The following is an 18,799-nucleotide window of genomic DNA, read 5'->3' on the forward strand; positions in this document are numbered from 1 at the left end:
TCTTATTTCTTCAGGATATACCCAATCTAAATCTGACCATTCCCTATTTGTTAAAAGAACCCTTTTGTTATGTGACAAGATTGCAATGGTAGTTTGAATGTTTGTTATGATCCAAATTGAATATCTTGTTTAGAAAGAAGAAACTTACCTGAAAAGAAAAGTTAATAAAATAATTTAAATCTTTATAAATATATAGTAAGTAAGAATGATTATTGAATAAATATTTTTTAAGGAGTATTATTATATTTATAAAATCAATATAAACTGTAAACCTATATTATCAATAAAATAATATTTATTTCATTATAAATATTATAATAATTATAATATCAAATTAACGAGATTAATTACGATAAATTGATAGTAAATTTGAACTATTCCAAAATGAAAAAATTTAATAAACTTTATTAAATAATGTTTTTTAATATGTCTCCAAGTAAAAAATGTTATTGATTAGGTTAAATATGTTTAATCTGTACAACTTTATTAGGTCATTCTACCATAAGTATGTAATTCTTTAATGTTAGACTAAATTTTAGGTTGATGTTTAAATTGTTTATACCACTAAACACATTCCAACTTAAAATCAACCTATAACACCATTTAATGTAAAAAAAATTAATGTCATTAGATTAAAAAATATATATTTATATTTATTTTTTAATCTTAAAAATTAAAATATATTATATTTATTTTTTAATCTTAAAAATTAAAATATATCAAATTTTGATATAAAAATTTAAGGACGAATTCTTATTTCAAGTTGAAATTTACATACTAAAAACATATACCCTTACTAATTTATCTTAGGATTCTCACATCCATCTACAAACAACAATCTTCCCTCACTTTGTAATGTTTCAGAGACCCCGTTCGGAAGCCTATTATTCCCACAACCTTCAACAAAAATCGGGTGTTCCTCCCTCCACCACCACACTATCTTTCTCCATCTCTCCAAATTCTTTTAATTTCAATTTTATCCTAAGGTTAAAACCTTTTTTACTTTTACCATTTAAGATTTTTTAATTTATTTGAAAATCTTATTTTTGCTGCACAGCTACATCCCACCCATCTCTATTTCTCTGTTTTTCATTTTTGTTTCTCTTCTTATTTCTTCTTCTTATCTCTGGAGAGTATAAACTCTGAGATACAGTGAGACATTAATGGGAAGTTAGTGATTTAGCTAAAATGGAGAAGATTGGTTTGAACGTGCAAACAGTAGTAATGGAAGAAAGGAGATAAAGATGTTAACAGGAGAAAAGTTAAACCTAAAAACATCATTTTGAATTCTGATCCCCACTATAAAATCATCTCTACACCCCCCACACAGAAATTGTAGAATTTTGGAAATATATTCTCTATTAATAAACTAACAATTTTTCTGGAAATCTAAAATACATAAGCACAACACTCTGAAATCTAACAAACTTACAACAAATATACACTCAACAATTTAAAATACAACCCTCCTTTCTATTTTGTTCTTCACGGTTCTCACAACACACACACAGACTTTCGTTTTTCTTCACACGGTACTCCTCACTTCTACTCACTCTTTTTAATTTTTTTTTTACACGGTACACACAACACTGACGCACTTTATTTCTTCTCTCCTACACCGTGCCTCTTCATTTGTATGTGTGCGCCTGCTCCTGGACAATCCTCCACATCGCCACTCAACAATCAATGGAAGCAATGAAACATAAATGCAAAGAAAGAAGAAACGGGGATGACAAATGAAAACGAAAATCATAAGTGAAAAGGGGAGGAAGAAGAAGGGAGAAAACGAAAATGGGAAAGAAATCCGTGAGAGGGAGAAGTGCAGGTGGGGGTGTAGTGACTGTGCAAATAAGGGAGAGTAGAATTAGGGTTTAAAAGAAATCTAAATGGTAAAAGTAAAAAAAAAATTAACTTAAAGATTATTTTTGGAAATAATAGAATTTGGGGAGGTGGAGGGAGAAGGAGGTGGTGGTGTAGGAAGGAGCTCTCACAAAAACCAACGGAAGAATCAACGAGACTTTTACTGTAATAAAAGAGACAACCCACCGAAAATCCTTCCCTTTCCGGGAGCAATAAAAGTTGGAAACTCTATCGCTGATGTACACGAAACGATAACATTATGCCATGCAGTCTCGAATGCTCCACAATACTGAGTAATGAAAATTGGCATTTCCTTACTTTAAGGATAAAATACAAATTATCTCACTCATTAAAAAAGAAAATAGCCAGGATAAACTTCTATCACCGGAAAAAGCAATTGCTCCAAGCTATACATTGATCTCAAAAGACAACATTATCTGTGACCATATCGTCGTACTAATTAAAGAGCACAATTGTATAAAAGTAACATTTACATAGAATGTTAGTTATAAATACGATACACTGTTTACCCAAATGAACCGAAATCTTGAAATAGTTCATACCAGACTGAAAAATAAAGCCTGGCAGAGTGACCCGTCCGTCCCTGTTGCAAGTCAAAATTTAGCCAACCAAAACGAGCTAACGGGTTTAAAAAAATACGTTAAGTAAACGTTATAGGGTGTGTAAGCATCCCCGTAAATGCAGAAAATTAACACTAACAATCAACCTTTATTGGTAGCCGCAAAAACAGAACAGAGAGAGAAGACCAGATTGAATATTCAATAAATGTGGGAATTCCCTATAAACCACTTGCAGGTAGAGGCAAAACTTCAATTTAGTAAACAAGCTTAATATCTAATGATGCTGAATATAACAGAAACAGAGCATAATGAAACAAAAATATACTGTACACTAATTTGTTGCATAACCTTGGAGTTCATCCACATTTTCATACAAACAATGGAACTAAGATTTACCACTCTGCTCATCACTCTAGAACAGCAACCTCTTTGTCGACCCTCCAGTAATTTGCATCGTTGAAGTCCTTCACAGCATGACTGCCATCTTCTTCAGAATTTTCCTTTTCTGGAACCTTTGACACTGCGTTTCTTTTCAATGGTCCGGCTTCGCCAACTGTGCCTTCTTTTAAAGCCTGTTCCATTGCCTTCTCGGTACCATCTAATTCCACTCCTACAAATTCCACATCCTCTTCAAATAGCGAGGGTACCGCTACTGTTGTTGGACTGGAGTCAATGCTCCCATTAATTGAATCTGTAGTCGTTGGTGATCCATTCGAAGGAGGTACAGATTCCCCATTTGAAGGAGAATTCAGAACAAGACTGTCTACCTGAGGCTTGATAGGAAAATTACTACCAGACTCGTCATGATCCAGAAAGGGATTCCTACTTGAGCCAGAATTTTGCATATCTGATGGTTCACCCCATCGCACCCAATCAGGTAAAGATCTATCGCCAAACAAGTCCTCATTGTCTGGTGCCTCAAACCTGAAGAATCCCATATCATGTGAAGGACTTGTTTTCTCACTTTCAAAGTCTAAGGTGCCATTCATGGAATCACTACCAGTTAATCCACTAAAGAAGTCCGTGCTTGAGCTAGATATACCATTCACAGTGTTTTTGCTGTCAGCCAATTCTTCATCCTCTCCAACCACTACCTCGTCATCACTACTGTTGCTACCACCATTTGAAGCTGAGTTCAATTTTATCTCATCCATCATCTCAGAGGATGATGTGCCCCCAGGTGCATCACCAATTCTGTCATCTTGGAACGCAAACCAGTTGGAGTTTGTAAACAGGTTACTGCATAAAAGAAAAACATCAACATTTAATGATGAATGAAATGAAAACAAAAAACACTTCGACTGGGAATTTTGGTTGATAAGAGAGAATTACAAGTTGTCTTTGTCATACACCAAAAACAAATAAACCCAGCAACAAGCAGGGGCGGAATGTATTATGACAGAGGAGAATAACATTCGGAGGCAAACACAAGTCACACAACGTAGCAGAAAACCAAAACTTATATATCTTCATGGCTTATAAAATGAAAAATTATATTCAATTTCCACCATAGGATGTGAACAGAAAAAGCCTTTCATTATTTACTATGACACTAGGTGATGTCAGTTTCAATTACATGAACCACACATGGTCAATTGACTGATAAAAGGCCAAATCTTCAGAGATATTACTTATCATGAGATTAACATTTAAAATAAAATGCTAGCGTAATTGTATGTGTAACATTCTACAAAATGGGATGATCTCTGAGGAAGGATAGAGCGTGTTTATAGAGAATCTATGAGCACAAAAGAAAGTAAAGAATACTGATTATGATCCACATTTAATTCTTCCATGAAGAATATATCTCTAGTTTGTGACTGCATATTCTGCACTGCACATCATTAAAAGTTCATAGAATTACAAAAATTATGGTTACCACGTGGAATATGAAAATCAAGTACACTGGAAAACCTATTAGTAGACCATGCACGTTTTTAATTTTGAAGGGCATGACAATTGAGTGGTTTATCGTATACAGATTGTTTTCACTAAATATCATGCTCAATAATACCATTAGATCAAAGTCTTCCTAAATGTGTTCCAGCTATGACAATGAATACTCACCTCCCTTGATCATCACCAAGTCTTAGGGATGATATGACTACTTCAGCAGAATCATCGTCAAAGTAGACATCCTGCATTTGATAAAAACAAATGAATTTACTATCAAACAAAGAAAGCAAGATTACCATATTGTCACTGCTATTATCATGTGAAAATTTTAAGCAGAGGTCATAAGAGGAATTCCGGTTGTTATAGCTTTGCCCCTTGACAAGGGAAAAGGATTTGAAATAAAGATAAAAGGAAGTTTTGCATTTCTGTAGTGTTTTGTCTTTTGTTTTGTTTTTCCGGGGATAGGCATGGATTGAACCTGTGATTTAGATCTTTGTAATGATGGTTTATCCCTACTTTCTGTTATAAAATACTTATTTCCTAGTTTCCCAAAGAAATATATGTTAGTTGATTACTGTGTAACTTTAACAGGCTACGAAAATAAAGTAACCAAGGCACAAAACAATAAAACTACACGGCACAAGACACAACAATTGTGCAAATGGATGACAGCCACAATGAGTGAGACAGTCACCTAATTTCTAAATGAGACATTTTTAAGCGCAAAAGTGGTTCTCCAAATCCCTGAAATTAACCAGATCAAATATTTCAGTTATATTAAAAAACTATTACCTCGTCATCTCGATCAAGAACACCATGTTCCTGTAACAGTGATTATTAGATTAGTCCATTACTTATTTAGGTCACAGTCTTCAAGGCAATGAAAAAATGAGAAATTAGAAGAAAAAATGAAAGAGGGGAGGCAGATGAATCAAGATTAAAGACACATCACATAAACATAGAGAGGCTAAGAAGCAACCAACAACTTCAAACCTCTTCATTATCTTCATTTCCATAAATTTTGTATCTAAAAGCCTGGCTCAAATTATTTGCTAAAGCTGCAACATCATAGTCTCTGTCATGAAGGTCTTCATCATCACTATCCCTCATTCTATCTTGTAATGCAGTTGGGCGTCTTCAGAAAACATGAAACAGGAAATCAATAAAAATGAAGAAGGATTCACAATATCCACTCCCCTATGTTTCTAATTTCATACAGATAATCGTGCCCCACCCAATCCTTTCTGCGTGAGAAAGATAACCTCACTTGCTGTAGACTACTCATTGAAGACATGGCCTTGGCCATCTTAATCTTTTTTGTAACCAAAATTTGCACCACTACCAACATCATGCTCAATAAAATCACTGAACCTCCCTGTAATGCTTCTTCTAAGAATTTGGGGCTAGATAATTCAAATTAGAGCTTACCCACAAGCCCAACGGTGAACATTCTCAACCACATTACGCTGCTGAAGAACAGTAGATTGCCACTCATTCCACTCACTATTCTCCTACAAAGATGATTAAGGAAGATTTAGTTTAAAGAACATCCATGCCAACACAATTAAAATGCAAGCTCAACCTAATTAGTTCAAGGAACGGGGAAAACTATTCAATTTAAACGAGAGGTCTAATAGCAGTTTCAAGATATGGGATCTAATGCTTCAACACTGTTAAACCATTTCTTATTTATATAATTATTATTAGTGAACCAGGCACATTAAGGAGTCGACCAAATTCTCCATGAAAAAAAAAACATTTTCAGAAGACTGAATTAGGATCTGCTAAGTTTTTATGCAAAGCTGTCAATGATTCAATTCAAAGCAAACATAACAGATATCACAAATTCGTATGGGTTGGAAAACCAAATACTAGAAAAAACATGAATTTGTCACTGTAAGTAAATACAAAACTAACCTGGAGACATTTCACAATGTGGCTTTGGTTATGGGCCAAGTGAACAAGTTTGTTGAAAATTCGAGTAATATGTCCAATGTTTCCTATTCGTGTTCCCCGTTTTCCTGCAGCAGGTACCGTGGGCTGCAAAATCATAAATTTAGCTAAATAAGATGTTCTTGTAGACTTCACAGCATACAGAGACCATGCACACAGTGCATATGGATATATGTAGTGATGCATCTTTATTTTCATTTTTATTCAATAAAACATGAGAAAAATAAAGGTAACTGAACACACTATCAAAAGTTTCTTAAATCAATCAAGTTTTTCTCTACCCTAGGTTGAGTTATAAACTAATGGCTTGAGAAAACAGACTGCAGAAAAGCTGATGACCAACTCAAGTCCCATCAATCAGTTTCAAGCATAATTTACCTGATTGCTTTCAGCAGAAAGAATAGAATTTTTATCTGCTTGGATAAACCTTCCAACTAAATCACAATCTCGGAGCACATGATCAATGATGGCATTAGATTTGCTCTCCAGACATGATGATATGATGCTTTCTATGTGATGGTGTAATGAGTTATTGTATGGATACCTGTATTTTAATACAAAACTTGTCAAGAGAAGAGAAGACATCTACAACTCCGCAGAATTGAAAAATGTAAAATTGCTTACTCAAAGAAAAGATCAATGACTCGTCGAATGGTTCCTGAGTTTGCCAATTCTTTTTCTGCCACTTCATTTCCAGTTTTCAAAAGTACAGCAATAAACTCCACAATCTGTAATGTATTGCAAATTGGTCAGAAAAAGAAAATACATTCAAAACAGGCATCAGACCTTTGGCCTTGCTCAGGAATATGAATGCTCAAAGTGCTCAATGAAGGTTATCAATGGAACAAAAATCAATAATAACTGCCAATCAACAACCTAGCTCTGGAGGGGGCAACCATACCCATAAAATTTAAAAGAAAAGACATAACAAACCTTTAATCGATGCTTGCCAAGTGGAGGTCTCAATTCACCATACGTTGTAGGTAATACTTTATTGTCGGATGACACGTCCAAAAGCACAAGCAGTTCACCTGTAGACAACAAGTGCAATCTTTACGCTGTAATAGGACTGCTCAAATAAAATATACTTCGTAACAAGAAAATTGTTGGCATATCATTCTTCAAATATAACATGGACCCCCAAATGAAAACCCAAGCAGGACTGAAGGGTACAACATCTTTAAACAGGAAAGCTTTGCTAGCTATTGACGACCACACAGATTTGGAAGAGAAAGACTAGACTTTAAAGGAATAAAAAATGAAAATCAATAAATTAATTACTCAGGTTGCAGGTGTGGCAGTGGAATGAAAGAGATAATGGAAAGGAAAAAGAAAAAAGTGGGAAGAAAATACAAACAGAAGCAGCAATGTAAATAATAAAAATAAAGAGCGGGTAGCAGGCGCTGAGGTGGCAATGCCTGCACTGCATTGCGTCGTCCAAACAGGCTGCAGGTGCAGTCACCAATAACTGAAGTATGCATCTTTTTATTTACAACTGCCTTGCTCAACTCTAAGGTTAGGTTTTTTTTATCTGCTGGGTCTAGGTTAGATTGTATGACTCAACCCATTTTCGTTTTTTAATTTATTGGGGCAGGGTCGAGTTAAAAGAACCCATAACAATTGTTAAAAGAAAGGATTTTTTGCCTTGGATCAGAGTCAGTGAGCCCAGGCTTCTTACTATCAAAAACGGGTACAGATCTGAGATGCAATTTCCTCATCTCTATTCCACAACACCTAAAGTGGCCATGATAGGCTGCATGGAAAACCCACATTGTCACCGCCATGCTGTGGTGGCCAACCAAAAATATGCTACCTATTTCTGCCATGGCAAACCCATGGCCAATTTTTGATAACACTGAATAGTAGCTATAATTTTGCGACAAAAAATGAAAATTATAAAATATAGAAGTTCTAAACTAAGAAATATACAATGCCCTCGCCCCAATAAAAGAAGGAAAACACACAAATCCCATATGTTGTGGGATTGTCTTTATATACCTCCTGTTAGGTTTACTCTCCATTCTCTAACACCTCCTGAAGAATAGGGTTCCCCTTTGGATAGTTTTCTTTGAAATCTTATTTTAACAAAATGATCATACATCTCATAACATGATTGAAGAACATACTATAACCTTTTCACCATATCATCATACACATGCAATATAACTAAATAAAAAGCCTGTTATCAATCATATAAACTATCCACTTATGGAGAGATAAAACATACTACACTTACCAAGTTTAGGTAGCATTGCACCAATGGTATCTGGGTTTACAGGAATTGGTGGTTCATACATGTTTTGACTTCGGAATGAATGAAAAAACGGAGATGGAATAGCTGATCTTTTGGGATCCAACAAAGAAATACACACTGAAAGTGAGTTGACAAGGCTAGACTTCGAATGTGAATCCTCCAATGCATAACCCAAAATTTTTGCAACAAAACTGCGAAGTAACAAATTTAGTTATCAATTTATAGACGTGTTAGGAAAAAATAAAGCCTTGCAAGACAAAACCTTGGACTTGAAAGCTTCATTGCTAGAGTAGAAGATGATGCAACTCGAGTTATGGTACACAAAGTTTCAGCAACATTGACATGAACTTCGGGAGGACTCTGATTAAAAATTAAAAAAGAACACAGTTGTTAAATTATTTATATGTATAACAAAAGACAACAAGGGAACAAATAGCCAATAAAATTCAAGCACTCAAGTACAATTAAATTGGTCTTAGTTTCCCATATTTTTTCTATTTATAGCTCCAAGAGGAAATGGGTGTCTTCCATGAACCCTACAAAGGTAAGCTCAACACCACAGCCCATCTTGTGTTGAAAAGGCCAAAATTTCATTCAGCTGGCCAAATCATGCACTCAAACACTTCTAGAAAATGCCTAAATTTAAGAGTAAGACTGCATGCAAGTTGAATGAAACGTAACAACTGGCATGCATAGAATAACTAGGTGGGGTCAGGGTTTCAAATAGCACACTATAGAAGTGCGGAACTTCCCCAGCATGTTAAAGGGGCTGCTGTTGCAACTGTAACAGACCAAATAGCTGGTGCTAAAGTAGTGCCGTGTTGATTCCAAAAAATTCCTAAGAACGGAGACACTAGGCCTTTCGTGAAGGGATATTGTAGGGAATTTAGTTTCAAAAATTGAAATCTATAGATGTAATAATAGTGAATATGATAAATAATACTACTGATAATCAAATCTAGGAAACTTGTATTTGATTTTTGTCGGTGTTTACTTGTATGTTTTTCTTAAGATGCCTGTGATATTTTATGGTTAATTATTGATGTTATAAATTTTGAGTAATTTTTATTACTTTAGAGAATTTATATGTATAAAAATATTAAATCATATAAACTATAAAAAATTAATATAGCTTATGTCTCATAATGCACAATCTCACTATAGCATTTTCAAGCTAAACCACAACACACCACTGTTTGGGATTTATAACTTTTAAAAAAGGAATTTAATTCTAATTCAACCTCATAAACTTATCTTTAAAGTGAGATATACACCCACTTAAATATTATAATTTGGCTATATCCCTAGTCAATGTGGGATCTATAATAAACCACCTCAACCGGAGGACGGTACATCTTAAGTGCAAAACTAGATATTTGTGAATGGTCTGCTAAAAATTCAATCATTGATGACACAATAAACCCAACAAACCTCACTAGGATAAGCATTGATACCATGTTTAAGCTTAACTTAACCTCAACAAACTGGTTTGATAAAGTGAAGTTTGCACCTACTTATGTATTATAATTCAATCATATCTTCCGTTGACATGAGATCTCCAACAAAAAAACATTGAGTGAGATAAGTTAGAATATCACATAGATCATCTATTAATAAGTAGGGATGAAAATAGATCAAATTGTTTGTTAAGGGCCTAAGACCACTACTTATAAGTAATAAAACAATATTAGATAATTTATCAAAAATGTTATATAGCAGAAGAGAAGAAAGAAAGCACAAAATTGCAAGAATTAAAATGTAGTGAAATAAAACAAAAACAAATGCAACTTGTGAAGACACAAGTTTTATGCTATAATTTATTTATAAATTATTGTATAAATTTTACAATAATTATTACACAAATTAATATTTCTGTGATGAACAAGGCCTATTGGCCTTTTTAGGCTTGTTGGCATAGTTAGGCTTCTTGGCAAGTTTATACATCTTTCGATAAAACAAGCCAAGTAGCCATGCTTTCAGGTCATATAAGACGTTTAAATAGGCCAGGCAAAAGCTAAAAGAAAAGGTTTGTAATCGGTAATGACATAGGCAAACCCAAGGCCCGCAAAAGCCTGGCCACTTTCTAACCTTACTAATCAGTGGACAACTCCTACCAAACACGGTAAACTTTCTTAAGTCTAGTTTCAGCAAGGTGTATAAGCATCATGTAGCTAATCAGCAAAAATGTAACAAAGACACTATAATCACAGATATAGATGGTTTACTTACAGCTGGACTTAATTTATCAACAATCATCTCAAGTAGGTTGCTCTCAGCCAACCATTTCATCACATCTATAAAATTGGGATATACATGGTCATCAGCACCTACTAATCGAACCAAAACCTGTACGAATAACTTAATTTAGGACCCATTCTAGCACATCACAGTAGCAAGACCAAGATCTCAATAATAATAATATAACTGCTATATGAATGTTTACCTCCATAATAGATGTAATGCCTATCAAATCTACAAGTTGGCGGAAAACATGCTGATGGGCCTGCAGAAAGTATGCTGAAGATTGAATGATAGATGACATCACAAAGAATATAAGTTCACATAAACAGCATCACAGAGTGAGGCTAACAACCGAAAGGAATAAGTTTTATATCCTGTAGTACTTAGCAGTCTCTTTAAAATGGCCATATAAAAAAACAAAGCCTTCTACAAATGAGTTTGAATTGGATTGACTTTAGATATAGTAATCCCATTGGTAGGGAAAAATGTTGGTGTAACTAATTAGAAATCTTTGATAATTTCGATTCATAATCAAAGATTAAAATATCAACAAAAACGAAATAAGTTTATTTTATGATAAACAAAACCTCGGAGATAATGATTAAAAGGTAAAAATTTATTAATCATTTAACTTCTATTTTCCTCTTTATCGTCAACAATACATAGATTTAATTTAAATAAATGTCAACTACTACAAACAACTCTATAACTAGTTTTTTAATTTTACTATAAAAAATTATTATTTTAGACAGTCCAAATGAAATAACTTGAAACTGCTCACCTAACATGTTCAAACATATACTTATTTCATACAACCAATTATTGAAATAATTTCTAAAAATAATCCAATAGAAACACACTATAAGCACATTGGCTTACTTACTTGAACATAATTCATAAGCGGTACTGTCTTTCGTATCATTAGACAAATAACGACCTGCAAAATTCAACAGTCGTTAGCAAAGAGAAAGTGCTTCAATACAACAATACAACTATTGTCGACAAAGTGTCACAAACTAAATTCAAAATTACCAAGAATATACCTTGCTAAAGTAACCAGCCAGCAAGGTACTATGACAACGATCAGGTGCCAAGAAGGAAAATAATAAGTTCATGAGCTGCAATAACAACAATAATAGACAGAAATTGATTTAAGCAAAACATTAATAAAGGACTTAAAACAAAAAACAAACTACGTAAGGAATAATGTTGTATACTACAAACCTCTTCTTCATCCACCAAGGTCTTCAAAATTACATCAATTTCACACGTAAAGATCTCACAGGCAATGAATGGGAACCTAAATCATAGAACAATAATCATATGATAAAAGAGAAACAATAGAGTTGAAACATAACCCTTCTTCAACAAAATTTCAATTACAACTGCATACTTGAAGACCCGTTTGTTTTCGGCATCCTCCGGTGGTTCTTCAATGATGTAGCGTAGCATTTGCTCCACCTGAGTTCTATCTCTCAGACTGAAAGAAAAGGAAAGAAATAAAACCAAGACAACAACAAATAATTATTAAAATTATTAATTATATTTCAGTTGAATCAGTAATGCATAACCCAACCTGAGATTTGTGCAATTCAGCAATAATACTTCCACTTAAACTTAAGGTAAAATTGAGTACAGAAAATATGAAAAAGGCCACCAATAACAACCAAGCCTTGGTTACACCACAAGGTAGTGACAGCTACACGCATCAAATGATCTATTGGACTTGGTCATAAAACCGAAAACATAAGCACAATAATGGGGAAAGTTTGTTAAGGGCAGGAAAAACTCCATTATGTCAAACTGGTTAGGAACATACAAGTTGATGAGTCGACTGTTTAAGGCCTTGCATTCTTGGATTATTTCCTCCTCATCCAGAAGTTCTTCCAAAGTGAAGTTCTCCTTGTCCAATATTACCTCCACCTACAGAACACCAGACACACAAAAACAAGACATTGAGCAAGTAAATATGTAAGGCGAGCTTTCAGCCGCTAGAGAGTTTGACAATTAAACAACTACACAGGCTTCAAATTCTTCCCCGTCAATTACACGGCCTCCGATTACAAATTTTCGCTAAAGATCATCTTTACATGAGAGAAGGTAAAAGAAACGACATAACCTTGAGTAAGTAATCCAAGTTGTCGCAAATTTGCATATGAATTCAAATCTACACAGGTTTCTTTCTTTCCTTCTTTTCTTTTTTATACAATTTGCAATAGTTTATGTGAATTGTCTCCCACCAAAGAGTTTTTCATTTCAAAGTGAAATTACAGACAACAATAATTAAAGCACGTAAAACTGCGACAGCTGAGTTAAGCTGAGCTAGGTGGATCCAGACAACAGAAATTACGAGAGGCAGGTGGAGGAACAATTACTAAATTGGCAATTAAAGGGAAAAGAAAAAATAAAGATTACAAAGGAGGAAACTAAAACTAAGACTGAAACTAAGCGATTCTATAATTAACAAAAGCGAGAAAGAGAACAAGGAAACGCAGTTCGAATTCAAGAATTCCAGTTAATTAGCATAGAAGAAAGGGGAAAGAGAAAACTCACAGGAGAGGAGGAGGAGATAGAGGCGAGCTTCCAGAACATGTGGGAGAAGATAAAGGAAGAGCGAAGGAGAAGGTGTGTAGATCTGCGAGGCGTTGGCGAATCTAAGCGCGGAACATGGAAGCGAAATATAGGAACCTGAAAACCCTAATTTGGAGATTGAAAAGGTGCGAGGCGGTGGAAGATCGAAAGAAGAAGAGAGAGCGAAAGAGAAAGGGATAGAGAGAATAGAAAGAGAGGGAGAAAAGGGAAATAATCGTAGGTGGTGGTAGCTACGGTACGTAACGGAAGAAGAAACGATGAAGGGTGAAAGAGAGGGCGCTCTACTAGTACAAATTGGGATGTACTCTGGCTGAAATCACAATTGCATTACCACCCAACATTAACACCATCTCCAGCTACATAACATGGACACATACGTAATTACGTATGTACAAATGTATGTATCTACGTCTCATTCTTTTTTATTTTATTTTCAGATGGATGTATCTATACGTATACCAACGTACGCATACACCATGCACTCTACACCTACTGAGATGTTTATTTTTCTCCTACTATCGTTTTTATAACACAAAAATCACAATCTTGAATAGGTTTTTCTTTAATTAATCTTTCTGTTATTTTAATTAGTCCATGAAGAAAATATACAGCAAGGCCTTTTTAATTTTTGAAAAAAAAATAGGAAGTTAAGAAGATTATTAAATAATTCGATGCTATATTATTACCAGGTTGGTATATATAATATTTTTTAATTTTGGGAAAAAAAACGGGAATCTAAGAAAACATTAAATAATCCAGTGAGTTTTATATTAACAAATATTAATATATTTTATTTTAAATATAATAGAAATTATATTTTTGTTAGAAAAAATTGAATTTCGTTTATTTTATTTAAATTCTGTTAATTATTAAGATAATTGAATATGTATGTTTTTAATAATTTTTATGTGTTTCTATTAATAGAATAATCACTAAAAATTAAATATGTATTTAGTTATCTTAATTATTAACAAAATTTAAATGAATATAGTGAAAATATATATTAAAATTGTTTTGGAGTATGAGATCAGAATAAAATATATCCTTTGTCAATTTTATGCTCAATGAATAATGTGATCATTTTGTTAATACATTAAAACTTTTTCTAAAAAATGTGACCATTCAGCATTAAAACTTTTTCTAAAAAATGTGACCATTCAGATAGCAGAATAAAATCTTACGTGGTTTTGAGATAAATTTATAATTAATATAAACTTAATCAAGAATCAATAATATGTAAACACACTTTAATTGTAAATTTGATTATTAAAAATGGTTAAATATTTAAATTATTAATCAATTATTTGACTAACCAACTTATTACTCAAGTAGTAGGATAAGACGTTTTAACATTTTCTAACTATAGTACTCTTAATAATCATTTAGGTAAGAGATGATCAAATGATCATACAATACACAAATTATAAGATATTTTTCTTAATATACAAATACATCATTATTTATCATGTTAAATAGAAATATGATAATGTTAAAATGTTGAATTAATTTGTAGAAGTTAAAGAAAATGAATTAGGATGAACCAAATCTTACACAAACCACAAGTGCACAAACCTCACCCACAAGTGCACCACGTGATTTTTCTTGTCGCGCGTCAACCTAGGAAACACGTGTCATGTGATGCACAGAGAGATCCTTCTTCCTTTGCTTTCGATCACAGTCACGTGCGGGGACTTTGCAAATTCTCGTCATCATGGCAGTCGTGCATGGAACATAGCTACATACATGCATCCATCCATATTCCACCATACAATTATCATCATATTCAAATCAAAATTCAAAAGTGTTTCCTACAACAGAACTTACCAGTAACAATCTTCATATTAAAAACATAACTTTCGTTTTTAAGCGAAAAGAAAGTGACGGAACATATAATGAATTATTGAATATAATTATGTACATCTTAAATATTTCAATCATTGCATATTATTGTATATTATAGATGTATGTACAACTTTTAAAAAATTAAGGTTTAATGTCTCCGTAAGTCCTTATTTTCGGCGTGAATTTCAAACAGGTCCCTTTTCTTTTCGGCGTCTCAATTGGGTTCTTTTTTGTGTAAAATTGGAGCAATTAGGGGTCTGCCGTCAAATTACACAAACGGCCGTTTAAGTTTGCCTACGTGTTATTAAAAATGATTTTGAATTAATTTTTGTATTAAAAAATGGATTTGTTCTTCAAGGGCAAAAAAGGCAAACTGGGGAAAACCCTTTTCTTCTTTTCTTCTTCGATTGGAAGCGCGGTTCTTCTTTTCTTCGAATCCAGCCACCACGCCATCTCTTGACTCCTCTCCCAGCCCAGAACTCCGATGAAGGGGCGTCTTCCCTGCGTGTCGCGAAACCGGCCACCGCGCCACCACCTTCCCTATCTCCCGTCTCCCTTTGAAATCGGCAACCCCAGGGAGGGGTTCGTCCCGTCCGCCGGCTCACGCACACAGGCCGCCGCGTCCTGGAGGCCATCACCACTGCTTCCAGCCACCACTGCGCGCACACTGCCGCTTCTGCCAGACCGACCACCGCTTGTGCCGCCGGAGCCCTCGTCAGCCCGAGCAGAGTCCGCCAGCGCTTTCTCCGATCCCTCCCTGTGCCACGCCGATGCCGCCCTCGATGAGGCCATCCACCGCGAGCCGTGAGCCAAGGTCGTGCCAGTGATGCAATTCTCAGCCACCGTCGTCGACGGTGCACTCCTCTCTCTCCGACGTTCTCTTCTTTGCTGGCAAGGAGGAACTCCCTTTCCCCTTCATTTTTCACACGACACTGCCATTAATCTAGCTCCGACAATTGCCCTCCTTCGCTAGAATTTGCTGTCGACAATTGTTCCCATATCTATTTTCTGTTTTGGGTGTTGGGGGTGTTGGGATGAATGTATGTGATGGGAAACATGGTTGAGGTCAGGAACCGAGTGAGTTCCTCTATGTTTTTCAGGTGTTGAACATGATGGAGGAGAGAATGAAAGATGAATTGATACTGAGGGAGGTGTTTTTCTGTGCGGGTGAGAAATGGCTGTTGTGAGAATAGAGAGGAAACAGTGTGAAAGATGATTATCCAATATTTTTCTGTCTCTGTGTGGAAAAAAACGAAGATGGCTTTGGGGTTTTTGATAGTTGGAAGATGAAGTTGAAGTTGGGTGGGAGAATGAGGTTCTGTGATGCGCGTGCTGGAGGAATAGTTTCTCTGGAGAATGAGGTTCTGTGTTGAAGTTGCCTTTTTTGTCCTTGAAGAACAAATCCATTTTTTAATACAAAAATTAATTCAAAATCATTTTTAATAACACGTAGGCAAACTTAAACGGCCGTTTGTGTAATTTGACGGCAGACCCCTAATTGCTCCAATTTTACACAAAAAAGAACCCAATTGAGACGCCGAAAAAAAAAGGGACCTATTTGAAATTCACGCCGAAAATAGGGACTTACGGAGACATTAAACCAAAAATTAATAGGAAACAAATTCATATCTACAATTTTCATGTTAGGTGACGTTAGTATAATGTGTGTGAAACTCGACGGCGAACCCAAAAATTAATAAATTTAAAAGCAAAGGTTTGGAGTCATTACCGGTTTATTTTGAAAAAAATTATAGAAAATCATACAAGCAAAACAACATTTTTTTAATTATGACATTAAATGTTTTAAATGTCTTAAAAAACATAGTGACACACAAATTCTTAAATATCCAATTTTTTTACCACTAGGGTTTATATTTCAAGATTGGATCTGTCATTAATATCTTGACAGGTTTGTTGAAATGACTGAGTTATGATATCTAGATTTAATCAAGGTCTTTTATGCTAACATGAAGGTGGTAGATGTACAATTGCATCTAGAGTGAAAGGGGGTGAACATTCGATTAGCTAAAAAACATATGATCCTTCATTTCAGGTTTTTGCCCTGGTGGAGTAAAGTCTCACCATATTGTCCTTATATCAAGCATGTTTAAGGTACTCCGATGAGCCTAGGGACTATAATATCAAGGGATGAGAAGAGATTATAGAATGTGTGTGCTTTTGTCCTTACATGGATTCTTCTGAGGAGGAGGAGTAATCACGCTCAACTCACTACTAAAGATATCTATCTCATTCATGTGCTAAAAGGACGCATTCAAACTGATTAAGCAAATACAATTAGCGACAACATAATCAAAGTCGCACGACTCCCTATGGCTAATTTGCCTTATGTTGTATTATTGTCAAAAGTTTTTGAATTTTTCCAGGTTGACTTGTAGGATGAAGTGACCATGGGATTCTCAAACTCAAATAAATTTGCTAAGACTGCATTGCACCACATGGGTCTCAGAAAAATGGATGATGGTTGGACCTTTAAGGATGAGCCACAAATGGATGGGGGTTAGGATGTTGATTTTGTGAATGTTGATATGTCTACTGTTGCACCTGTTGTTCGGCCGAAAAATGATTTTGAGAAATGTATGCTCAAGCAATTAAAGACAGACATTGGTGTCCAATCATTCTACCTACATGACTCGCTTTGATGCACTAGACAAAGAGATTGCTGCCTTGTAGATGCAGTTGAAGAGTCAAAATATTGAGGAAAGTGTATCCGATGAAGATCAAAATGCATAAGAAGAAGAGGACTCTGACAATTAATTTAATTCCCATTTAATATCTACTATTGTTCTCAATGCATATGTTCTTAATGCATATTGAACTATTTCTTATATTTTCTTTTGGATAATTGTATTAGACCATTGTTTCCTAATACTCTGCTAATACCATGTTAATATGCTTAGAATATAACTAATTGTAGTACATATTATGCATATTATATGCTTCTGTTGTTATGTTTTTTTTTTGTTAATGCTTAAAGGGGGAGAAAGTTGTTGATTAATGTTCCAGGAACATGAAGAACATGGGGTTTGTCATCATAAAAAAAATGGGAGATTGTTGAAAAGGGGAGTTCTTCAAGTTTTTCAAACCAAGTAAATCAAAGTGTTTTTGGTGATGATGCTTAATGTTCCTTTTTTTGATAAATAGGTTGTAAAAATAGGTTATATTCCATGTGAAACAAGTATATAGTTGATTAAATGTTCATTTGTGCTAAGTGTTAAAATCTGTAAAAATATGGACTTCACTCATTGTGCGATTAAGTAAAACAGCTAATAGATTAAAATTGTGTGTAAATTTTAATCGATTAGGAAATAATCTAATCGATTAAAATGGTCTGATACACACTAGGTAGATTGGTCTCTATTTTAATCGATTAATAAAAATACCTAATTGATTAAAAAAATATGTAAATTTTAATCGATTAAGTAAATAACGTAATTGATTACAATTGTCAATTTGTATCTTTGTTATATATATATATATATATATGTGTGTGTGTGTGTGTGTGTGTGTGTGTGTGTGTGTGTGTGTGTGTGTGTGTGTGTGTGTGTGTGTGTGTGTGTTT

The 18,799-nt window shown here is 34.4% G+C and overlaps 1 protein-coding gene across 2 annotated transcripts; it reads right to left on the bottom strand.

The window, feature by feature from the left end:
• Nucleotides 1-2,137: 2,137 nt before the first annotated feature.
• Nucleotides 2,138-13,702, bottom strand: LOC124839382 (uncharacterized). 2 transcript variants are annotated; one of them, XM_047315193.2, is made up of 20 exons: nucleotides 13,339-13,702; nucleotides 12,605-12,708; nucleotides 12,179-12,265; nucleotides 12,010-12,085; nucleotides 11,829-11,903; nucleotides 11,669-11,722; nucleotides 10,988-11,047; nucleotides 10,774-10,890; nucleotides 8,807-8,904; nucleotides 8,527-8,735; nucleotides 7,224-7,321; nucleotides 6,915-7,018; nucleotides 6,669-6,834; nucleotides 6,255-6,377; nucleotides 5,766-5,848; nucleotides 5,331-5,472; nucleotides 5,130-5,159; nucleotides 4,509-4,579; nucleotides 2,838-3,680; nucleotides 2,138-2,464 (listed from the first exon to the last, which is right to left on the bottom strand). In XM_047315193.2, the coding sequence occupies exons 1-19, from the start codon at nucleotides 13,375-13,377 to the stop codon at nucleotides 2,849-2,851; spliced, it is 2,568 nt and encodes an 855-aa protein (XP_047171149.1). In that variant the 5' UTR covers nucleotides 13,378-13,702; the 3' UTR covers nucleotides 2,138-2,464; nucleotides 2,838-2,848. The 2 variants fall into 2 exon arrangements, with proteins under 2 accessions (XP_047171149.1, XP_047171140.1); XM_047315184.2 differs by lacking the exon at nucleotides 2,138-2,464 and having other exon boundaries at nucleotides 2,632-3,680; nucleotides 13,339-13,701.
• Between the last annotated feature and the right edge of the window lie 5,097 nt (nucleotides 13,703-18,799).

Source organism: Vigna umbellata, chromosome 3 (genome assembly GCF_029865625.1).
Source record: "Vigna umbellata cultivar VRB3 chromosome 3, Vumbellata_1.0, whole genome shotgun sequence".
NCBI lineage: Eukaryota > Viridiplantae > Streptophyta > Magnoliopsida > Fabales > Fabaceae > Vigna > Vigna umbellata.